Raw genomic sequence first — 23,167 nt, forward strand, 5'->3', positions numbered from 1 at the left:
GGTAGAATAAGCAGGCCCTCCGGATGCTCCCCAAGGCCGGAGGTATAATGAGAGGTGAGGTGTCGATCAAAGGCCGCAAGACGGTGAATCACCTCGAGAGCTCACAATGTTGCTGTGTCCCAAACTGAGGAATGATTCCACTTGAATGTAAAACGGAAGCAGCTTCTTCGAGAAACCGTTGAAGAAAAGCGTGGAATATGGCTTGTGCAATCGTGCTGCAACCAGGAAAGAGTTTGAGAGGACCTGACAGACCAGAAGTCTCAACTGGGGTGAGGAGCCGAGAGTTCAGCGTCCGATCCGGGTAAGGCCGGCTAACTCTAGCGGTATGACAGAGCCTGGCGTTATTCACCAGTCATGGCGATGGAAGCTGTAAATTGCCCTTTTGCGTATTCAATCACATTCACTTTGGACCAGCCAACTTGGCACAATAATTATTGACATTGCCCAAAGGCTTGAAGGTTTCACCCATTCTTTAAGGTGTTATCATTCTAAATGTCATCTATTTCGATACACGTCGTCATGCAGGGCTGTACCGGCGATATTGCTGCATGACTGTATCGGTGATATCGTGATACGTATGCGTTTTGCTGAAACAATGGGTATGTTGTGTACCCGCTGCCAATGCATGAGCATATGATGAATCATTTTATAACGGTTGACTTAATCACCATCAAAGAAAATGAAGAATTGGGTATCTAGTGCGAACGAGATCTCCATACCGCAGCAAAAAAACAACAACAAAAAAACAAAAAAGGACTAGGCTAACAGTTTTGACAAGCTTGAATTTCCTCCTAATAAACAATACGAAAACTGCACAACTGCTTAGATAGGACGCGACAGCCTGGGGCTTCTGGCCGTGAAAATTACTTGCGTCTCGGAAGCGCTGCGCCACCGACAGCAAGTTTGTCGGCCTCGACATTTCCAGGAGTAACGTTGTGGCCTCTGACCCATCGAAACAACGTTTTGGTCCCAGAGGCATCGCGATCCTCTATCTTGGCCCGGATGGCCTGTACGAGATCCTTGTTCTTGACCTCTTCTTTACCGGAAGTCTGCCAGTCGTTTTTCTCCCAAGTCTTGTACCATTCCGTGACGCAACTCAGAGAGTACCTACTGTCGGTCACGATCTCTATGTCCTGGTCGACGGAAACTTTTTGCATGGCACGTAGAATAGCAGTGAGCTCAGCACGCTGGTTGGTCTGCAGCTCGCCTTCGAGCCGCTCGCAGATATTCCTGTAGCGAGATAAGCGAAATGCCATCCACGTTAAAGTGTGATCAATCATGGGACCAACCTTGGGTCGTCATGGCCGAAGTAAACGCCTACCCCAGCCGCCGCGCCGACTTTGCCGTTGCCTCGACTGCTGCCGTCCGTGTACACTTCCAGGCAACCACTCGCAACGGCGCTGCTTTCAGCATTGGCAGTCTTGCTCTTCTTGGCAGGAGGTTGGCTTATCTCGTTCGTGACTGCCTTCTGCGCTGCCTCATCTCCATGGATCTTGATATATTCAACAGCCTCTTGTCGTGTGTTGAAGCTCTTCTGTTTGACGCCCTTGGAGCCCTGGAATGCATTCTGTGCGTCGGTCCATTCCATGTAAATTCCGGGCTCGCGGCCGACAGCCACGGCGTAGAATTTCTGTGGTTTTTTTGGGTCTGCAGCCGTAACCTTGGTGGGTTTTCCCGCTACGAAGTCATCGGCGTCTTGCTCGTTGTCGAACTTCTTGACTGGGAATGGGCGTCAGCATGGTCAAGATAGCTGGGGTGAAAGAGCCCTTACACTGCGCGCCTTTGAATCCAGAGATCTGCTCTTGGCATTCCGCCCACGTGCGATAAACGCCTTTCTGGTGGCCGGTGCGGACGGCATAGAACTTGGGGGCGTCGTCATCTATCTTGCGCTTCTTTCTGCTGGAATGCATCTTGTCGAGGATTGGGCGAATGGTCTGGTTGATAAGTTCGGATATGCTACTCGTCCATGACAGCCTGTAAAGTGCCGCGCTGATGGTTTCGACACGGTGAAAAGCGAGGCGGGGCGGAGGTCGTAGTCCGAAACCAAGGGCTTTGTCTCTACGCAGGCAGTGATTAATTGCTCTTGCAAAGACTGGTGGCTCGCTTAGTTGTGTCAAGCGGGGACGAGCAATTAAGGAGGATACATTTCTCATGTGTCATAAGTGCAAAGAGAAGAGCAACCACGTCGGAGAGATTTGGCGCCTGTATCTGTTAAGTTGTGTTCAAGGGGGTTGTGTACGGCCGCGGGGGGAATCGTCTTGTCTTTCGAAGCTCTCTCCATGAGTCGAGCTGAGTTGAGTTGCGCAATGATAGCAGGGGTTCGCGCTTGGTTTAGGCGTTGAGATAGCGCGGCGCCGCCTGCAAGTACTCGCCTACTCCTACACCTACTCCAGGAGCACGCTGCGCATCTGGGCACTAGTTAGACTACATGAACGATCCTACCTACCTAAGGTTACTGCCTAGTCTAGGTATTTCATCTTGCCCGGTATTCAATTACGTTGAAAAGGTGATTCGGTCACTATCAGTCAAGCAAGCATGACAACATATGATGTTTGGCGTCGTGTTCTGTTACCTTTTTATCAACGGCAAATACTAATCCCTTTCTCCCACTTGTCTTCTGGGATCTACAGAGCACTTCATTGCCAACCCTGACCATCCTGATGGTATCAGTGGAATATAATGACCTGCCTATGTCCGACGAGCTTGCGTTGTCATGGCTTCAGGGTTTTAATCCATACATGTCCAAAAAGAAACCGTCCAAAGATCAAGTTCTGCATGACGGCTTACCTCAACAATGCCAATTCCGACAGGGGACTACCTAACTCCTTGCCGTGAAACCACGAAACGCCGGTGCTCATGTTCTGTGGTGTTGGAGACCCAACGAATCCTCCAAAATAGAAACCACGTTCTCAAAGATTAACGCTGTAACCCACCAACAGCCTAAGCATGCAAATGTGGGCTCACCGGAAGGCTCTCTGCTTTGTCTGTTTCCCATTCCCATCCTAACATGCTCCAATTGAGCTCCTTGCGCCAGTGAAGACCAAGCCCCTGCCCGCCTCCACAAGGGCCGTTTTCACAGATGCTCTCGCCACCGCAGAGATCATAGCCACGGTCCTCAGAGCTCATGCCGCCTGTCAACGGCATGCGCTGCCGAAAGACGATTCTGCCCATGCGCGAATGCAGGATCGCCATCGAGCACATGGTACAAGGCTCATGTGTCATGTATAGCTCGAGATCGTGGCAGAGATAACCGTCTGGGCACGGGTGGTCTGCATCGAAGACTAGCTGCTCGTCTGTCAGGAGCGGCCGGTCCTGGAAAGCCTCGAACTCAAGGATAGGGTTGGACACTGCGGGTTCACGGTTCTCAGCTCGGACGAGCTTTTGCGCTACCATGCTGATGGCACGTAGAGCAGCATGAGCCATGGGATTGCCAGTCTGACCTGTTCTTTCCTGCTTGTGCCAACGAGCGTCACCTGCCACAGCAACAATTTCGACCCTCTCCTTCTCTTCGACAGCTGAACCCTCGGCCTTTGGAGCCATGTCGTCTTCTGCAAATAACCCATGCTTTCTATCGTCATCTGACTTGGTATCTCCTGTATCAGATGTATCGCCTTGGATGGTATCTGTAGTACAGGCATCAGAGGCGTTGCCATCCGTCTTGCCAGCATCACCTTTAGTCTGGTCGGGCTTGGATGGAATGGTACGCTTGACGATCACGGCGCCAATGGGCTCTCCGAAACCGGCCTTGTGGCTCGTCTTGGCAACCTGATGAGCCAGGTTCATCCAAATCGAAGCATCTCGGGAGACGACATTCGTAGTACGGCTGATGTTGCTAGGATGAGGGCCGAGTGGGTTGTTCTTGCGGTAGACGCACTGCCAAAACTGTTGCGACCAAAGGTTTGCTTGAATTTGAGAGGTGGGAGCCAGAAGAGGTATTGGTATAAGGCCAATGAAGAGATCATCACCGATTCCTGGAATTGCGGATAGGCCTGCTGCAAGGTTCTCGTATTCTAGTTCATCTTGGGGTCCAAGCATAATGTAGAGGAACTGGGACTTCCCGGTATGTATGGTTCTTCCAGATGTGCCTTCGTTCATGAATTTGTTCTTCAATTGAGGCGGCAGATCCGCCGGCTTAGAACAACGTCGGAGGTGAGGAAGGTTCTTAGCCTGATCATCACCGACCATAGATCGCACGACGCTATAGCATAGTTAGCACGACAACGATCGCACAAATCCACATCGAAAGCATGAAGGATCCAGACTTACTTGACAACATCGTTGGTGAGTTTAGTAGGTGCTCGGGTAACATATGCATAGCCGATGGAGAGATTGTCGCGGAGCTCAAGTGTGGTCTTAAGAGGTACCAGAGTGCCAATATCAATATCGTGAGGAATAATCTGTCGGGCGACAGGGTCGAGCGACTCGACAACTTCCTTCATGGAATCGCCCATAGCGGATACCTAAGCAAGAAAACAAGGCTCTTGTCTATTCTTCTTCTATGAGGTCGGTGTCTGAAAAGTCTTGTAGAGATGCAATGGCAGTGGCAGTGCCAATGCGAAATTCGAGATTAGTGGTGCGGGCGATATTCGCTGGAGCTAGACCTTGGGGAACCGAGATGAAAGAAGGTTTCTGGGTGAACGAGTAGTTGAAGCATTCAAATTATTGGAATCCCAAGTCCTCTAGAGTCGAAGGCTTGTCAGAAGCAGAGTACTTCTAAATAGGAAGTATGCAGAGGCTGCTTCCCATAGCAGCACGAACTGGCAGGCTTCTGCAATTACCGTTTTGATATCTGGCAGGTACCAATCACCCTGGCGATGCTCCTTGCTTGGGAATTGAGAAAGAGTACTGCGGTAGTGTGTACCAGCAATGGAGCACTGGTGGACCTTGAAGGTTTTGGGGTTGGAAGGCGATGCCTCACAGCCGATTGTTGCAGCGACACTCTGAATGAAGCTGAAGCGGAAGGAAGTGAGGAAACCTTCAACGAACGGAAAGTTACGTGAATGGTCTGGTGAGCAGTTCTTGCCACTTATTCTATCCCAAGAAGGAGAGGGAAAAAACGGTGAATAGCGTCAAGTCTGATTTGCTGGATGAGAGGATACTTTCGGAATGACATCCAAGCCGCTGACGTCTCAGAAATGAAGAACCCGATTTGTTGTACGCGAGGAAGATGTCCCTGGAAGTGACGCACCTCGAAATACCCATGGGCAACAAATAAACTTCCTGGCAACCGTGTTGATATTTTTTGGGGGCAGGAAACGTCAACCTGCAACCAACGATATGATATGTGAATATCAACCACGCTCTTGCAGCAAAAAGTGAGCTACCAACGATAGAAATCACTTTAAAGTGGGGCTCCCGTGGTGAGGTCCCTGCATAATCGATAAATCGGCATGACCAGCAGACCCAAATTCTGGAAGCGTTTTGAAATTGAGTAGAACCAAGATCGGTAGAAGTCTACATCCGCTCCGTCCGCGGGGCGGTGGGGTTCGGGGTTAAGTCAAGTCATGAATTTTGTAAGTATCAGAATTAAGCATGCTTGACAAAGCCGTACAATGTCTGTACATTGTCACAATACGTACAGAATCATGAAACTTCAGATGCAGAAAACCCTAGATGTCGCTCAAAGATGTCGCTGTCCCCCGTGCTCATGTTGTTTTTCGTAAGCCAGCCAGACTGATACAACAGTTGCAAACGGCACAACGTAGTCGTTAATGAATGTACACATCGAGCGCGACTACAAAGGTTGTGAGGGCGTGCGCGTCCAATGATGGACATTCTTTTACATCTGCTTTGTCTAAGTAGAACTCGGAATCGTTTGAGCGTAAGAATGAGAGCTAAGCCTGCCGGATGAGCGTTTGAAACCTACATAGATAGAGCGCTGGCTGCACAAGTAAGCAATATGAACTACGCCGCCGATTTCGAATTTCGTGCTGTCAGGAATATAAATAGTTATTATCATCTGCATGTCACAATCTAATCGTGTCGGTGGGGCTGAACCTCTGGTCTATATAACTCTAGAACACTGTTCTAGCATGTAGTGCATTGAAAACCTTCAAAAAAAAAAAACAGCTTTTCTTAATGTTAGTATTGTAGAAACTTTAGCTGTGGACCCCATCAAAAGCCAGTTTCAACCCTCCAGGAGTTTCACCCGTCCAGATCAATGTGTCAATGGAACAGCTGTCAACACCTACCCAAGGTTTATAAGATCATATTAGGATGTCGACTTAAGAGCATGCGTCCTTGACCTTCGGGCAAACATCAACAATTTCCACATAGTTGTGGAGTATATCGGGTATAACTTTATCAAGTTTGGTGTTCTAGAAGGAGCAATACAAAGTCGTGGCTCGCAGCTTGATTCGGAGTGGTGTAAAATCTCGATTGTGGACATGCTAGAAGACAAGTTTTTGGCCCTTTAGAGCTTCACGGTTGAACGGGCGAGACTGTTCTTGGTGTGGGGGTTGTAATATTCCACAAACGACATAGGGTCTCCCACGGCGCGTCCGTACTGTAGTTGGTGTTAGTTTTTGGTTGAGGACTATGCGTTTTGTCCTTGGTGCCTCCGGTCGACGCCACTTTGCAATTGGTCAGAACCATCCACATGGGCCATTTCCTCGTCTCATTCGTCCTTCAGAGGGTATATTCGAGCTTCTTAGTCTTCGGTCGCACTTCAGGGGAGCCGCCCAATCTGTACGGATAGCGCATGCAATCACCAGGTGTTATTTGTCAGACTTGACTGTCTTGATGTGTGCCCTTATCTTCGGTAGCCGATGTGCAAGCTTTCGGAAAGCGAAACATGTAACGTGTACTGGTGGCTGACAGTCAACGCTCAGGAAAACGAAACATCATGTGGAGAAACCAATGGCGTTGACTTTTGCCTTTTGGTATCCTGCCCTGGGCGGGTCGAGCGCAGTCAAGCGGTAGACACAAGAGTTGGTGCATCTATGCGTGCTCTGTAGGCTGGTAATAATATTGCAGGCCGTCAGGAGCTCTTTGTCGCGCTGATTGATGTGGGATAGCGTGTCAAGCCTGTGTGCTATATAAGCCGATGTAGGGTTTGTTCAATCACTGGTGATGATGCTGAATGCCGAATGGGTGTCCACGCCTGCTCTACTGTTCAAGAACAGCTACACATGTAGACGGGAGAATGTCCCGGATCTCCGGTATATTTTGATCCAAGAAATGCTGCGTCTCAGATGACGCTTCATTATGAGTTTGTGTTCGAAACGCCCAGCGCAGCTATATTGAGGTCAAATTGGGATGGACCATTACAGTCAGCCAAGGCCAGACTTGGCATGGTAAAACAGGACGGTAGAAACGGTAAAGCGTGGTCCAAGAAGAATGCCTCTATCGAATGAGTATGCGGCAGGCTAAAGCAGTATCCGAACACTACATCTTAGTTGAGCATGGAATGCGGTAGAGTTCACCAATCTGGGTTCAAGTGTGTGTTGGGGGCTTATTGTCAACCAACATTTCCGCATATGGTTGTGTCATCGTGGCTCCCCCCCCCCCCCCCCCCCATCATGCTCGTACTCAAACATAGTAAAGAAACAAGGCTTGCTAATCCCTCGTCAAAAAGAAAAATCCTCTCGCTCATCTTTCTATTAAATCAACTGCGCGCGGGGCTTTCCTACTGTTTGGGTTGCAAGACCGTGAAATTCTTTTAGTTGCCTTTGCTCCAGGGCTGCGTAATTCCTCGACTTGGCACATGAAGGTCTTTGACCAGAGGCGAAACATTGCAGAACCTGTAGCACTTACACGGGCCGCCGAAACCACCCAAGCCTGGATCAGCTACGAGGCGTGCTTCATACAGTACAGCTTGGCACGAGTCCTATCGAGCGGCAGAGTGCACTCGGGCCAGAAGAGTGTCCAGGCGGCCCTTATTTGGAGCATTACTTATTTACAGCACGATTATAGTGGACAAGAATAACGATAGTAGCTGCCGATCAGCCAAGACGGCGTCTTACTGTTTGTGTAAGAAACACGGTTTCGCCAAGGCTCCAAACAATTTCAAAAGATCCAACAGTTGAGAGCTACGAAGAAGATAGGGGGTTATCAGGACACAGACTCAGATCCCAAGATCCTCAGGTTTCTCAAGATCCTTCTGCATAGGACCGACTGCAACCTTGGTCCCCGACTCGACTCGAGACGAGGCGACGCTAGAAAGGACAATTCCCAGAATTGAGGGCGGTGGAGTCAGAGTCAGAGTCAGAAATCATACCTTCCTACTGGACGGACGGCAGCGGAAAAGTAGAAAAGTGGCGGCCTAGTCAGACCCCGTCGTCCTGCGCTCCTCTGCGTTACTCTGGGTTTAAACAATCGCATCCCAAGGAAGACCAGGTCCATAGAGTACCTACCTACAAACTCCGTACTTACAGTAGACATACCACTGGCTGGAGAAAGAGCCCTAGTCCGTGCAGATCGCAGCAGTCCCTGGACCTCAAGCAGCTCGACGTAACATTTCTGGACCCTACATTAGCGCGAGCGAGCCATTCGGTACGCTTCCCACTACGGACTCCTTTGGACCCCCTTGGAGAGCCAGTCGAAGGGCAGCCTGCCGCTTGGAACTGATCAGAAGGCCCCTCACTGACCTCAACGCTGCGTTAGCTCTCCGGGACCCTTGCACAATTACCTGCGCTGCCGCGACCGGCGCATGCGGAGTACGCGCAGAATCACTTTATCGAAAAATCCAATAAGAGCCAACCCTATCTTCTCTTCGGGAAGCCTGGGAGCAGACCCTTAAAAATAAAATAAAAAGGGCCATCATGACGGAAATCCAGCCAGTAGCAAGCAGAAGAATAGGTCGGCTTCACTTCAACAACTCACCCCAGGGAGTCTACATCGTGTCGTCTGAACAGGATCTGACATCCCAACGGGAACGGCAGCGAGCACATAAACTCATCGCAGGTATGTCGGATGCCAGTTTCATTTTACCCATCCTACCTTGCTATCCACCTGTCCCAGGTAGCCTCGAGTTTAGGTACTGTAGGTACAGATCCGTATACGCTCCATTAGTCGGATATGTACTCTGGTACCTTTTTAAGCTTCGACTACCTCCAACTGTCTGCGTTCACACCACGCCACGCCCACGCTCACGCTCACGCTGATGCTCACACCAACTCTCACACTCACACACCCTCCCAAAATACATCATCTTTGGAGAAGCTGGTCAAAGCTAGTTCCTGGGCTAGTAACGACTCTTCGCAAACACATAGTCTGGGAGAAAAAGCTTTCTTCCCGTGTTCATGATCCTGTTTCTGTCCATTGTCAAGCTCGTCAATAACAAAAGCCCACACCTGCTCGATCCAGACCATACCATACGACACGATACCTTCTCTGACCCTCTCTTGACTGACATCCTTGCGCCTCTTGTGCAGATCTCCAATCAGCCCGCAGGACGCCGCAGTATTCACCACCATCATTAACAACACATCAGCCAGCGATGGCCAGTCATCACAAAGTGAATACCAGCACCCCAACCTCACCTTCGATTATACCACGATCAGTGCCTGACCCCGATGGCCGCTCATTTGCGACAACTCCTACCCATGGAGACGCCGGCGCCTGGCCTAATCCCAACAAAACCTTACAAGATGTCGAGACACAAAGATCGAGAGGGAACTCGGTAGCCTCGAGATCCAGGGCCTCAAGTAATGCCTCTGGTTTGATGCCACCAGCCGCCGCACCTTTCTTGGCTGCCGGCCAGCATCCTCCGCCGAACCCTGCCTCTTTGGCCCAGGCTCTGAGAGGTATTAATGATGGCACTAAGGAGCTGTCCCTCGAAGGCCGTATGCCGCCTCCCATGGAAAATTCACCCTATACTAAGAGCATATCGTCCACTACTCCTGGATCCCCCAGGATCCCTCCGCTCAGGCAAAACTCTGGTACCCAGACTCCCAGGGTACGCCCTCATGCCACCACCCTTAACATTCCTGGCATGACCAAGTCCACCATATCACCCGACGGCAAAATTGCAGATCGCGATGTCGCTGCCAAGCTTGTCATCATCATGGTCGGCCTGCCCGCTCGTGGCAAGTCCTACATCACCAAAAAGCTCAAGCGATATCTCTCATGGCAGCAACACAACACTAGAATTTTCAATGTTGGAAACAGGAGACGTGTGGCCGTCGACGTACGCTCGCCCTTGAAGCCCGCCCACGAGAATCCCATGGATGCGCATGCCCAGGTCGCACAAATACTACTGAACGGCAAAGAGGCAAAGCAGGAATCGCCTACCCGCAAGGCGACGTCGGAACCAGCTGAATGGAACCTCGACGACTCTAGTGCTGGATCACGAGTGGATCAATCCGCAAATTTCTTCGACCCCAAGAACTCTCAGGGTTCAAGGATCCGAGAGCAGCTCGCTATTGACACTCTTGATGAGCTTTTAGACTACCTCATAGATGGAGGCGGCGCCGTTGGAATCCTCGATGCAACCAATAGCACCATTGAACGTCGCCAGAGACTATTTGACCATATCAAGGCGAGAGAGCCAAAGCTTGGTATTCTCTTCATCGAGAGTGTTTGTCAAAACCCAGATATCTTGGAGGCAAACATGCGACTCAAGCTCTCTGGTCCTGACTACAAAGACAAGGACCCTGTCAAGTCTTTGGAGGACTTCCGAGCTCGTGTCAAACAATACGAGAGCGCCTATGTGCCACTAGGCGACTACGAAGAGGATCATGGGATGCAATACATCAAGGTCCGTTCCCCACTCTCACTTGTTCGACAACATGTCCCGCACCCCTGAGCTAATCAATTCCACAGATGATTGATGTCGGCAAGAAACTGACACATTTCGGCTTGGAGGGCTTCCTTTCCGGCGGTATTGCCCACTATCTCTCGTCTTTCAACCTGGCCCCAAGACAAATCTGGATTACAAGGCACGGTCAGTCCGTTGATAATCATCTGGGCAAGATTGGCGGCAACTCTGAGCTTACGGAACGTGGTCATTTTTACGCGCATGCTCTCTATGGCTTCATCACCCAGAAACGAGGCGAATGGCTGGTTGAGCAGAAGGACAAGCTTGCCAAGTTCACATTTCCCCCCTTGCCTGGTGACAGATCACCGCCTTACCCCGAGATGAACCGGGAGCTCGATGAAAAGAACACGTGTGTCTGGACATCTATGTTGAAACGAAGTATACAGACAGCAGAATATTTCGAAGCTGATGACGACTATGACACGAAGGCGTTTGAAATGCTCAATGAGCTCAATGCAGGCAAGTTCGAGGGCTTGACATATGAAGAGATTGCCCGCTCTCATTCGGACGAGTACGTAAAGCGGCAGTCCGACAAACTTCACTATGTATACCCTGGAGTCGGCGGCGAGGGCTACCTTCAGATCATCAACAAACTCCGGGATATGGTACGTGAGATTGAGCGTATCAAGGACCATGTCGTTGTCATTGGCCATCGATCGGTTTGCCGGGTCTTGATGGCATATTTTATGGATCTCACGAGGGACGACATTGCAGACCTAGACGTCCCACTTGGCATGGTTTACGCCATCGAGCCCAAGCCCTACGGAGTCGAGTTCCATGCCTACAAATACAACGAGGAGAAGGGCTGGTTCGAAGAGCTGCCGGACTACAGACCTTCGAAAACGGTTGACCAGAACGCATAATGCCAAACGGATGACGGAAAGTGGACGTATGTTTGTTTATTATGTATACGATATTTCTATGCGAGCAGAGGCAGAAGGGGTACATTCTGGGCGTTTTTGAATTATGTTTGAGAGCCGGTCGATTTTGGTTTACAACATGGTCACGGCGTTTGACGACACGCACGAAATGGTTCTCCCAACTCTATTAGATCCTTTTATCCCTTATATGCATGGAGTCTTGGATGATTAGGGATACCCGAGCATTATATGTTGGCAAACACATCGTTATAGCTTGAAAAGTAGGGCACTTACAATAGAGCTATAGAAGGCACACGGGTTCGAGGATTCCCGAAATAGAGTAATACAAACGCTTAATAACCTCCACATATCAACCAGAGAATGTCTGCCGACTATCACGTGATGGTAGTGTATCTATTCACGTCCAACGCTCAAGGTAGGTATTGTTGGAAACAGAAGGAAAAAGGAAGAAAGAAAAAGGAATAGAGCAAGGTTTGGTCAACAGCCAATCATTACCACCTGTTTAGTGGATGCTTGCACACTCAGTATTACTTAGTCATCCTCTCTAAAGGCAGGTCTGATAGCCGTCACATCTCATGATGTGGGTGCTCTTTCGATATTTGGATAGCAAAATTCCCTCACTGCCCCTTTCCAGCAAAGGCTATCGATAGATTGCTCTTCAGGATGCAACAACACCGTGCTTAAACATGCAGGTAAGGACCGTGTAGAGCTTGCAGGAGTTGAGGAGACCTTAGTAAAGTTGCAAAATTAGTCAGCTACATCTAAGTACTTCTTATCACAGTTCGAAAGTTGACAGATAATATGTAAGCGCAAGAATTAGTGTCGGTTTATTGAATAATATCACACTGGTAAAATGAAGGCAAATGGTCCCATCCCATGATATCCCGAACCTTTATTAAATTATTATTTTTGGGAAACCCCACCCCCAAGAAGAGTCAAATAGATGCTCCTCTTGATGTCCCAGTATCCGGCTATTGTCTCACATTTTCTTATCTCATATAACCAAGACCGGTTATAATAAACTGAGAAAGGTCTAACTCTTGGGACGCCATGATTATGATAATGGGAGTTGAATGTAGTCAGAAGTTTCCTTAATACCGAACGAAACAGAATTAGAGAGCATGTCTTTACATATCGAACAGCCACAACATGTCTCAATGAGATACGTTCACAACCACCAAAGAGAATACGGCCCGTCCCTTCTCCTCCGATCAACCTCCTTCTTCAGCATGACGATCGCCGTCGTGACAACGAGCACCTGCACTCTTTCCCTCTCCTTCTCATCAAAACCACTCAGATCCAACATCAGCCTCCCGCCATTACCCGCAGTAGCCCGACACGTCCCCGGCGTGCGAAACGCCCTATTCCGCACCAACTGCGCAACCCTCGTGCACGACTCGCCCGTGCCGCCCAGGTGACCCGTGCTCGCGACCCGCTCCAGAACAAGGACGTTGTCGGCAGACTCCACGGCCCTCGCCCCCGAGCCAGCGTAGCGCCACTCGAAAGTGCCCAGGCTCGTCCGCATGCTCTGGGACCTCGTGAACAGCCCGAGGCTGCGGACCTCGAACTCCTCCTGTGGACCCCCGGGGTCGTCGGGATTGCCGAGACGGACGGCTGGTGGCCGGCCGGGCCCGAAGCGGTACGTCGTCGCCGTGAGCGGTGTTTCCTGCTCGTCGTCGCCGCGGGCTAGGAAGCAGGAGCCCGAGCTTCGCTTGGGCCGCACGGAAAGGTATATGAGGCGGTCCAGACGCCCGTCGGGTGTGAGTGTGAAGACCGGGAGCGGCGTCGGGCTGGTCGGTGTTGGCAGCGAGTGTAGTGCTTTGCCTTGCGACTGGATTTGCAGATGGGTCGTCGCTCTGAAGGGCGGCGGTGTGGATATCACCGATCTGGCTTCGGCATGCGAAGGTGAAGACCACTCGAGGGAGTTTGATGATGATGCCCAGTCGCTTAGTTCCATGTCTCCTGGTTGCTTAGAGTAGGATGGTGGATGGGACCATGGCCTCGAGAGCTGTGAGGTTGAAGTCCTCGGAATGGATATCTCGCTATGCATGTTCGTATATCCAGGCCACGCAGTCGGCATGGGGATACTGTTCTGGTCCTTTGTAGGTATATGTTGCATCGTCAATGGAAAATGTAGAGATCATGGGATCGTTATTAAATTGGACATTTTTGTCCTCTATGTTATACTGACCTTGCGGTATGTGAGACCTCCGATGGCCGCCAATGACACTGATATACGATCTAAGCGACCGGCAAAACAGCACATGTTCATGCAAGGCTTGACTAGGCATATGTATCTAACAAAGACGCTCGAGTCGCATGAGGAAATTCTTGTTTCCTTCTTCAATATGCCTAACCTAGAAATGTATGCCAAGGACCAGCTGATCTTCACAGCTCCCGCTAGCGTTCACCCGCATTGCGCTTCGTCGTGTCGTATTTCGTATTCTGGGGAAAGCGGGTCCAGTGCGTCTCCAAGCCAAAGGGACGGGTAGGGCACCCGTGACGGCACAATTGTGCTTGGCGGGTTGGACTGAATTAAGACAGGGTCGTGAGAAGTTCCGCCGGTGTCATCTTATCATTATCCTCAGCTTGAGAAATACGTAGAGAAGTTGAGGCATCTGACGCAGTGGCAAATGTCCGATTCCACACAACTCAAAAAAATACTGTAGGGAAAGCTTCGCAAGGCAATATTTCGAGAAGGAGTCTGCGTTTTCTATAGCAATCTTGTACTTGCTGAGAGCCAAATATCATTACATCTATAGTACTATCAGTGTGCCCGTTTACCAAAGAAACCTGCATCTTCATCCAGCTGTGCCTCGACCCAAGTAGGCCACCAGTTGTACTGAGAAAATTCGGGTGGAACTTGCCGGTTGAGATATTTGAGCCATCTGCCTATACCAAGTTCCATAGTCTTCTCCTTGTTCGGCTCCTTTTGACGTGCCTCATACTCCTTTTCGGTAATGGACGCCATAATCTGTTTTAGTGCTATCCAATGCGAAGCCAGCAGCGTGCAGACCGTATTGTTCGGATCTATGAGATGTGCGAAGTTTTGGTGAGAGATCTGCATCCACCACCCGTAATGTCGGGTAAGCAGCTCATAGGCTGAGAGTACAAATTGAAGTTAGCTGAGCGCTTGGTGAAGTAGATGTCGAATACAAGGAACAACATGCGGCTTACCTTTGAATGGGGAAGTATATAGAGTCTCCGCGATTTCCTGGATCATACCATGATACGCTATCTCGACTTCATGCTTGCAAAGCGGTCGCAAGGCTTTCATGCCAGCGACTGCCATATCAGTCCAGCCCTTATTGGTTATAGGCACTTGCTCCATGAGAGGCTTCAGGATAGCCATCTGGTCTTCCCCTATGAAATTATGGAACATGAACTTAGCCCCTTTGCACCACATCTGAATAGCAGTAATAAGTATCCCCCGGATAAACGTCATGTATTCTGCCATCCCATCATCTAGCAAAACGGACTGAAAGGTCAGGGCAAAACAGGTCGCCACCAGTGCATTACCTTCTGCAGCGGGATCTGTCTTCAGTCCATCTGTTAACTGCTTCTTGATCGCCTTAATGGCCTTTAGACGATGCGTCATGGCAAAGGTCGCCAAATTAGGCTCATTGACCATGAGTTCCGAAGCGGAGAGGCCAAGAATGGCGTGCATGAGGTGTTCGTGCTAATCCTACTCAGTCCCATATCATTTGCTTATTCTTGCAGACTCACGTTCTGGGACAAGCAAGGGACCTCATGCGTCCAGATGCTTTCGTTACCCAATGGATGATGAGGGTAGCAGACCTGCAAAAAGTGCTGAAAGAACCGCATGTCTTGTAGGCTGAAAAGGGGTACCTGCTGTTGAGGCTACTCGCAGATTAGTCTAACCTTGGTTAGTCCAACCATACAAACACTTTACGCACCTGGTGAATGACCGTTGGCGCATTCGGGTATTCACACTGCAATCCTGACTTGACACAGTGACCACATGCCGGATGTGTCTCTTGACACTGGTTTACCATCAGCGGATGTTGTTTAGAGCCTTTAATAGTGGATGATCACCTTGATTCTTCTTCTTTTACAATTATAGCAGCCAAGTCGACTCTTTGTGTGTCCTCTGCGCTCAAGTCTCTGCCTTTGGCTCAAGCCTTTCTTGGATAGTCCTCGGTCATCCGATGGTGAGATGTCAGATGAGGGGCCGGCGGCGGGAGCAGAAGCCGAATTCGAGGAACTCTCCTCGGCAAGGTAATCAAACCCATCGTCCTGTAGGAATGCCATATAGTCAAAGTCTGGTGATGTGCCATTGAAACTTAGCATTCGAGGAGCGGTCCCACCGAGGCCCAATGAATCCATACTGCTAGACCGGTGCTCTAGGTTAGTTATCTCCGTCGTCGTTGTTGAGTGTGATATTTTATCTGCTAGTTGTTCTTTGGCTGCTTCTAATCCCCTTTCTATTTAAAGAAAAGGCTTGTAGTTGTCTACACTTGATTCTTCTACTTTGTCGTCTTACCTTTTCGATATTATCAGCCGCAGAATTGTAATGTTTAATGCCAAGCAGACCAAAAGCATAGCTTGAACGCCTAGTATCGATCACGTGCAGGTGGTGGCAGTGTGCTGAGCCCTCCATGATGGAATCTGACTGGGGTCATTGCTATGGTTGCCATCAAAACCAATGGCACTTTTTGTAATCACAAATGTGCTCCCACATCCAATGTTAAAATTCCCTTACAGTCTTGCGAGGCGCCATACAAGGCAACCACTTCCAGACATCCTCCATCGCGCGCGAACAAATTTGACCAGGGCGCCGCGAGCACGGGGGAATTGTGTGTCTGAGAGAAGTCGCATCAGCGGCATTTCCTGCTTGAATACCGAATCGACGTATAGTCATAGTCGGGTTAACCTTGAAGCCGGGGTAGCCTGCTCCGCCACATCAGTTTGAAACCAGTTGGTAAGCTGGTTTCGGCCTAGAACAGACCGATCACTGGGCACAATGAAAGAAACCGTTGTAAAGCTTTCAACTTTTTACAGGCTGTTTTTGCTCATATATCGTTATCGGAATTTCATGCTGGCCTGCCTCGTCTCATCGTATGTGGATTGCTGATTAGCAAAACAACCACGGCAACGCGACGCCACGGCCAATCAGATCCAACCCGAACATGGTGAGAGAGGAGTCGAAGTTTTCGGTAGAGGAGTTTCTAGACGTGGCGGTAGTTCGAAGCACGAGAACGGACTGCAAAGAGAATGGCTTGCACGTGAAGCTCAATGCAAAGGGGCTTAATACATGTGCTGAACTCCAATAAATTAAGCCGCCCTTATTTTCCGACTGCAAGGAAGCGGAAGCAAGCATGGGTAGAATAGCAAAACGAAGCAGAAAGTTGATGGGTGACTCCCACACGCTGCTATAAGACGCTCATTAGTTCGGGAAAACTTTAATATACTAGCGATCTGGATATCGAGGTGGCGGGCCGGACGGACAATTATTGCAACATAGTCCAACTTTTATTTGTATATTGCACAAGCCAACCAAGTGTATAGATCCAAACATCTGAGCCTGTATAATTTCAAGTTTTTCCTAACATATTGGAGTTCCTGCGAGTGTTATGGTGGCAGGAATAGTATACAGCGAAGTGATATAATCCAAATGCTCAAGGCTTTGTACTCCTTCATTGGCATGTGCGACACCCGCTGACGAGGGTCAAAGTGGGTTTCCTCGAAGGCATCTGATGGTAACGGATGCATACTCCATCCGCCAATATCCAGACTTTATAACTGGCCACCTAGGGAGTACTAATGTGTGTGATGAGTCGTACCGCAGATATTTCTCCGCAAATGGCCGACATGACAGCTGGCAATACAGCGGATTAGGGTACAAAAAGCATCTAATGCCTGTGGATTCAGGGACAGTGGCCTGATGGTACGAAAGCAAATGAATGCTGCGATGCCTTGCTTCTGGCTATGACATATACTCTACACCTCGTATAATCAACACGAGAAGATCGACAATTGGATCAGCCAAGCTTTATCACCTCCGTTGCTTGGGACGCAGATCGCGAGCCCTGGGCCAACTTCTGCCCTTGTTGTGTCTGTCCCTGCTGTGTGGTTGTATATCGCTCTTGGCTTCGGCAATCGTAGAAGATGAAAGATTGTTCTAGCCATGGAAAGTCCCGAAGAAGAAAGGATCGACAGGCCATCAAGTTCTCGTTTGTGTAGCAGCCAATCGGGGAGCAGGGCTTGTCCAAGACTGTGAGGCGCTCCCATAATCTCGCTTGCCGTTTCACCACGCGGCCAGAGGGCGTTGGCGACGTCGCGCGATGCCAAGCTTTCGGTCCCGTTCCCAGAGCCGGGAGATGGCTTTGGTAGCCCTACTCCGTAGTACGATTGTAGAGGCAGCGGGATGAGGAGATTTTACACGTAAGTTGCTAGGCCCAAAGAGACATTGTGTGAGCCCACCACTGGGTTAGGCAGTGGGACCTGGAATGAGACGAACTCATGAGTCGTGGCCCAAATCGAAAGACGGGGCTAGTTCATGGCCGAAACAACCGTGGCGGTCTTGTGCAAACGCCTGGCATAACAGCTGGCATGGCATTATCGGAGAATTGCTTCTGTGGGCAGCACGTGTAGTCACCAGGGGCACGCCAAACAAAACCTCAAGAGAGTTTGACTGGAGGCTCGCTCAAAGGCATTGCCACGTTGAACAAACAGGTCATTGGTCGCTCAATTTGAAGTCCTGCCATCTGGGGTAAGATAGGCACAGCATTGCCGATATCATTGTGCTTGTGATTGTGCAATATGAGGCAACGGTCCGCGAAGACCAAGAAATGCAGAAACGACATTAGTACAGCATGCAGTAAACGTTTGCTCGGGACTCCGAGACTTGCAAGTCTGGCCTGCGTTGACTGGCTGCAAAAAACCAAACAAAAAAGAAGGACGCATGCGAGGGTGAACAGGATTTTGGTTGCTTTCGTGCTGGCACTCAAGCGGCTGTGCGTTGCTAATTGTGTCGGAGACCCGCAGGGCAGATCCGTCAGAGCACGGCGTACCTGCATAAGACCAGCCAGTGAGAAAGTGTAATGGCATGGTGTGTGGGGCAGAAGGCGACCGTCGGATCAAGTTGAGGTCGATGGGCAGGTGAAAAACGAGCTGACGGCGCAAAATCTTCAGAGCGGTTCTTGGGCTTGGCAGCAAGCTGGGACCGTTAAACGGACCGTCTGACGGCGAGCTTGGTGAAGAATACGGTCCAGACCATTATCAATTACGAAAGAAGTCGGCATGATGACGAGCGCATAGATTCGGGTCAAGCCAGGTCACGAATGACTGGAAATGAGAGATCGCATGATGGGGTGTGGTCGGGGGTGACAGGTTTAAAATATCATATGACGGTATTTTTATCTTTATTTCAAAGGTCATCTCAGTCATCTCTGTCACGAGAATAAAGTTGGGCTGTCAAGACAAACAAACAACGGTTCTCCTTGGAAAAAAAGGTTGAAACAGGTGTGTGTTTGTGGGCGCCAGCGCTGGTCCAAGCAAGCAGGAGAAATGCGGAGTTGTATTTGGACGGTGTGGGTATCTGTCCAAGGTACGGATTGGAGCCAATGCAATACGGATAAACGACTCCACTACGGTTGAAATCCAGAATCCAAAATCCAGGCCTGAAGCCCCATGCCCGGTCCCCTGGAGCCATTGGGGCACCGGCTGTTCAGGATCCAGCCAATGGGGGGGGCGGGCGGCGCCTGGAACAGCACTGCGTCCGCGCCTTCTGCCCCTGGCGCAACCGTCCGAACACCTCGCTGCGTACAAGTACTTTGCGGTTCCTGGACGGTTCCTGACGCTAGTCTCGTTCCTTGGAAGCGTCTCCACTTTACCGGCTGTTGACCTACGTGACTGGCCAGACCCCCGCCAGGCCCCGTCGGGTGCTGCTGGGTATGTACTGGGCAGTTACTGGGCATTTACTGGGTAGTTGCTGGGTAGTTGCTGGGTAGTGCTTGGCTGAGTCCTGACGAATCCTCCCAATGTCCCCATCCTCATTTAAAAGAACTCCTCGGCCACTCTGGACATTCGTAATCCCGGTGCATCACCATCACTTCTCGCAAATACATTCATTACCCGGTCGCCAGCCTCGACCCATTGTCACGGAGCATTTGGTCTCTGTTTTCGCATCACTCAATTGCATAGCCAATCCTCTCTCCTTGGACTTCGGCCATCATTGTTGATACGCACCTCCTTCCTTGACTGATTTCGCTGGAACCGACACATTCATTCGCATCAAAACACCTCGACTCAACCCAAGTCAACCTGCGAGTCTGATCAACCAAAAGCCAAAAGCCATCGCAAAGCCATTGCAAAGCCTAAAGCTGAACACAGACAGAACCCACCCACTAAACTGACACACGTCGATCACGACTCAGACTCACCTGGCCACTCAGCATCACCTGACTTTGCCATAACAACTCGACGATACAAAGCCACCTCTTTGCTTCGTCACATCCACATCAACATAAGCCAGCTTCCTTACCTGCTGTGGCCAGTTCCCTCAGCCAAAATGTTGTCTAACATCATCGTTCCGGCCATCGCTGCCGCTACCCTGTTCAACGGCGTCGACGCTGCCAGCCGTCACCGACACATGCACAAGAAGGATATTGTCTACGCCGCCACCGAGGTCGAGATCGAGACTGTCTACGAGACCGTCACTGTCATCGCCGGCGAGGAGCAAACTGCCGCTGCTGTTGCTGTGGCTGCCACCAGCACCGCCTCGGTCCAGTCCTTCTACGCTGCCGCCCATCCCTCTGCCGCGACCACCCCCACCGCTGCTGCTGCTGCTGCCGCCACCACCTCAACCTACGCCGTTGTAGCTGAGCCTACCGTTGCCTCCAGCCAGACCACCTTGGCCACCGCTGTCAAGTCTGACGCTGCTGTCGACGTCCAGAAGCCCACCACAACTGCTCAGGCCACCACGGCTGTTCCTACCACCTACGCCGTCTCTACCACCAGCGAGGCCGCCGCGACTACATCTACCAAGGCTGCCTCCACCAGCTCTTCCAGCAGTGGCAGCACTGGCGGCAAGCGAGGTCTTGCCTACAACGATGCCACTCTCGTCTCTACCATCATCTCCGCTGCTTCCGCCACCTTCGGCTGGTGCTATGATTGGGGTTTCACCAACGGTGGTTTGACTGCCAACCTCGAGTACATTCCTATGCTCTGGGGGCCCACCCACTACGACTCCTCTTGGGACACTGCTGCCGCCGCCGCTGTTTCCGACGGCGTCACTGCCCTGTTCAGCTTCAACGAGTGTGACAATGCTGGTCAGGCCAACTTGGATGCTGCTACTGCCGCTAGCTACCACACCCAGTACCTCGGCCCCTACAAGGGTCAGATCAAGATTGGCGCCCCCTCCATCACCAGCAGTGAATCCACCGGCCTAGGCCTCTCCTGGTTGTCTGAGTTCATGAGTGCTTGTGGCAGTGACTGTGCTGTCGACTTCGCCAACTTGCACTGGTATGGTCCTGGTGGCGAGGCAGGTGCCCAAGAGTTCATCAGCTACCTTGTAAAGGCTAACGCCCAGACCGGCCTCCCCGTTTGGGTCACTGAGTTCGGTGTAACCTCTGGTGATGAGGAGGCTTTCCTGACCTACGCCCTGGATCAGCTTGACAACAACTCCACCTTGAGCTTTGTCGACAACTACGCCTACTTCTACCTCTCTACTGGCTACTTGATGTCCTCGACCTCCAGCCTCAGCTCCGCTGGCAGCATCTACGCTTCCGCATCATAGAGGACTTTGAGCGAAGAAACCAGCCATCTTCTTTTCTTGTACCACTTCTAAGGGGGGCAATCTCGCATTTGGGATGGCGTGACAAAATTTGACTTCATGTGTACATATTTGAAAGGGCCTACAACCAGAGGCAAGCCCGGATATCTGGTCTTGGAGTCTTCCATAGGATTTCGGATTGTTTTGACTTAGATGGGCAGGAAATCTCAGGATCAAGGATAGATTCATGAGTTTACGACTTGACACGAATGAATTGCGTTGCATTGTGACTATTGTATTTCTCTCATTACGTCGCCACGTGTTTGTATATCGTAAGTTAGTGAGTGCTCATTCTGACAAACCTCGGAGAAGTTAAAAATTAAAAAGCCCAAAATCCAACTTCGGGCTGCCGAAACATGCGACATCTCTGTGAAAGGAGCAATACCTAGGCGGCTCTACTTTGGAAATCAGATTCCACCACGTGCTCTTGCCACGCATTGCATAGTGAACACAGAGAAGGAGTACAAATCCCGAACAATGCGTGACTGTTATGATTAGGACGTAATGATTCGCTCTTAACAATCACAACTCCATCATCGTGATATAGTACTACTATCACCCTTCGCGATTCTTGGCGCTTCTTGACGAGCAGTCGTCTTGGGATATACTATTGCGCTGCCCAATCATCATCAGGGGCAGTGATGAAGCTGGACAATGCGACGAGTCGCATTCAAAGTTCTCGTCGGCCTGGCGCAAACTCAATCCCAGTCGCTTTGGCATGATCAGCTCAACACCCGCTACAACGGTCCCGAATAAGCTCAACAGCAGAGTTCGGCTATCTCAGGTACATCGACGTCTTTCAAACTCTCTTTAAATGATTTTCTTACTTGGTACCAGGCGTTCGACCTGATTGATTGGCGTGCAGGTATTTATGATCATGGGACCTGGCGTCTCCTGAGTTCTCTGCTGTCGACTAATTAGTTTCCAAAAACATGGGCATGCAGGCCAGCAGACCGGCATACGTACAGTCTACATGATATCACATGCGCTCAGTCTCATTAGGACTGTATATACACTTCGGGCACCGGGTAAACTGAAATTACGGTTCAGGAATCTTCCATCGGTCTGGCTAATGTGGTCGTTGCTCGCGGGTACGTATGCAATACTCCCTGGGCCGCCACGGACCCAATTTCAGTGTTACGGGATTTAGTTTACTATCTCATGTGCCCGCTCAATTTGGAATGTCATAGTTGGCGAACCGTTAATTTTATTTCGACTTCCGCAGGAGGGAGGGAGGGAGGAAAAGAGAGAGAGACTCCATGTGTTGTATTCCAGTAAACCGAGACAAGGAAACAAGATACTACATCACAAGAAATTGTTTCGACCACGCCGTGCGCATGGCGTGTTGTATGGCGATGAAATCTACCTCGAACCCTGACACCTAATTCCGATCTCGAGACACTTTTGTCGGTGATGCATTTGAAAATGCTCCGTTCCCTAAAGACGGTTTTGCATGCATCCTCCACAATATTGCCGATTTGTATGATCCCAACTGGTTGGTCAACGTTTTCGTACTTGCTCCAGATTCCTGACTGAACTGTCTGCCGATACTTCACCACTCGACCGCCTACTGTTGCTAGTAGCAGCATAGCTTTTCGCTGTTTAGTAACTCGTCTGGTAGGAAATTGCCAGAGGACTCTGGAAACACCCTGTGGATATGGACCTTGTCTCGGGGATTGATCCACCGCAGTTACAATTGCAGAAAGCAGAGCTGTATCCGGTCATTATCCA

The 23,167-nt window shown here is 50.3% G+C and overlaps 6 protein-coding genes across 6 annotated transcripts; 2 read left to right on the forward strand and 4 right to left on the reverse strand.

Moving 5' to 3' along the window:
- Positions 1 to 388: 388 nt before the first annotated feature.
- On the reverse strand, positions 389 to 1,643 carry BKA67DRAFT_552888 (ribonuclease H-like domain-containing protein). The gene has a single exon (XM_046101879.1). It carries the CDS (start codon positions 1,278 to 1,280, stop codon positions 864 to 866), a length of 417 nt encoding a protein of 138 aa, XP_045960967.1. The 5' UTR covers positions 1,281 to 1,643; the 3' UTR covers positions 389 to 863.
- A 1,297-nt stretch (positions 1,644 to 2,940) lies between these two features.
- BKA67DRAFT_531989 (uncharacterized protein) lies at positions 2,941 to 4,451 on the reverse strand (the record flags this gene model as incomplete). Its single annotated transcript, XM_046099466.1, has 2 exons — positions 2,941 to 4,198; positions 4,267 to 4,451. The coding sequence occupies 2 exons, from the start codon at positions 4,449 to 4,451 to the stop codon at positions 2,941 to 2,943; spliced, it is 1,443 nt and encodes a 480-aa protein (XP_045960968.1).
- A 5,213-nt stretch (positions 4,452 to 9,664) lies between these two features.
- On the forward strand, positions 9,665 to 11,622 carry BKA67DRAFT_513106 (6-phosphofructo-2-kinase-domain-containing protein; the record flags this gene model as incomplete). The annotated part of the gene is made up of 2 exons (XM_046097536.1): positions 9,665 to 10,699; positions 10,765 to 11,622. The coding sequence occupies 2 exons, from the start codon at positions 9,665 to 9,667 to the stop codon at positions 11,620 to 11,622; spliced, it is 1,893 nt and encodes a 630-aa protein (XP_045960969.1).
- An 829-nt stretch (positions 11,623 to 12,451) lies between these two features.
- BKA67DRAFT_552896 (uncharacterized protein) lies at positions 12,452 to 14,033 on the reverse strand. Its single transcript, XM_046101880.1, has one exon. The coding sequence runs from the start codon at positions 13,757 to 13,759 to the stop codon at positions 12,809 to 12,811; it is 951 nt and encodes a 316-aa protein (XP_045960970.1). The 5' UTR covers positions 13,760 to 14,033; the 3' UTR covers positions 12,452 to 12,808.
- On the reverse strand, positions 14,034 to 16,162 carry BKA67DRAFT_552898 (C6 zinc finger protein). Its single transcript, XM_046101881.1, has 5 exons — positions 15,697 to 16,162; positions 15,558 to 15,644; positions 15,367 to 15,501; positions 14,818 to 15,319; positions 14,034 to 14,742 (listed from the first exon to the last, which is right to left on the reverse strand). Exons 1-5 carry the CDS (start codon positions 15,985 to 15,987, stop codon positions 14,408 to 14,410), a joined length of 1,350 nt encoding a protein of 449 aa, XP_045960971.1. The 5' UTR covers positions 15,988 to 16,162; the 3' UTR covers positions 14,034 to 14,407.
- Positions 16,163 to 20,009: 3,847 nt separating this feature from the next.
- On the forward strand, positions 20,010 to 21,666 carry BKA67DRAFT_166359 (glycosyl hydrolase catalytic core-domain-containing protein). The gene has a single exon (XM_046095191.1). It carries the CDS (start codon positions 20,174 to 20,176, stop codon positions 21,398 to 21,400), a length of 1,227 nt encoding a protein of 408 aa, XP_045960972.1. The 5' UTR covers positions 20,010 to 20,173; the 3' UTR covers positions 21,401 to 21,666.
- The last annotated feature ends 1,501 nt before the right edge of the window (positions 21,667 to 23,167 follow it).

This window comes from Truncatella angustata, assembly GCF_020726525.1.
Source record: "Truncatella angustata strain MPI-SDFR-AT-0073 chromosome Unknown BKA67scaffold_2, whole genome shotgun sequence".
In the NCBI taxonomy this organism is placed as follows: Eukaryota; Fungi; Ascomycota; class Sordariomycetes; order Amphisphaeriales; family Sporocadaceae; genus Truncatella; species Truncatella angustata.

What these genes read in the sequence shown, in the direction of transcription:
- BKA67DRAFT_552896 (XM_046101880.1), bottom strand. Translation starts at nt 13,759, where the DNA reads ATGCAACATATACCTACAAAGGACCAGAACAGTATCCCCATGCCGACT.
- BKA67DRAFT_552888 (XM_046101879.1), bottom strand. Translation starts at nt 1,280, where the DNA reads ATGATTGATCACACTTTAACGTGGATGGCATTTCGCTTATCTCGCTAC.
- BKA67DRAFT_552898 (XM_046101881.1), bottom strand. Translation starts at nt 15,987, where the DNA reads ATGGATTCATTGGGCCTCGGTGGGACCGCTCCTCGAATGCTAAGTTTC. An exon ending in GTAAAAGAAGAAGAATCAAG is followed by an intron (nt 15,645 to 15,696) that starts GTGATCATCCAC and finishes ATGGTAAACCAG; the next exon opens with TGTCAAGAGACACATCCGGC. An exon ending in TCCCTTGCTTGTCCCAGAAC is followed by an intron (nt 15,320 to 15,366) that starts GTGAGTCTGCAA and finishes GAGTAGGATTAG; the next exon opens with CACGAACACCTCATGCACGC.
- BKA67DRAFT_166359 (XM_046095191.1), top strand. Translation starts at nt 20,174, where the DNA reads ATGTTGTCTAACATCATCGTTCCGGCCATCGCTGCCGCTACCCTGTTC.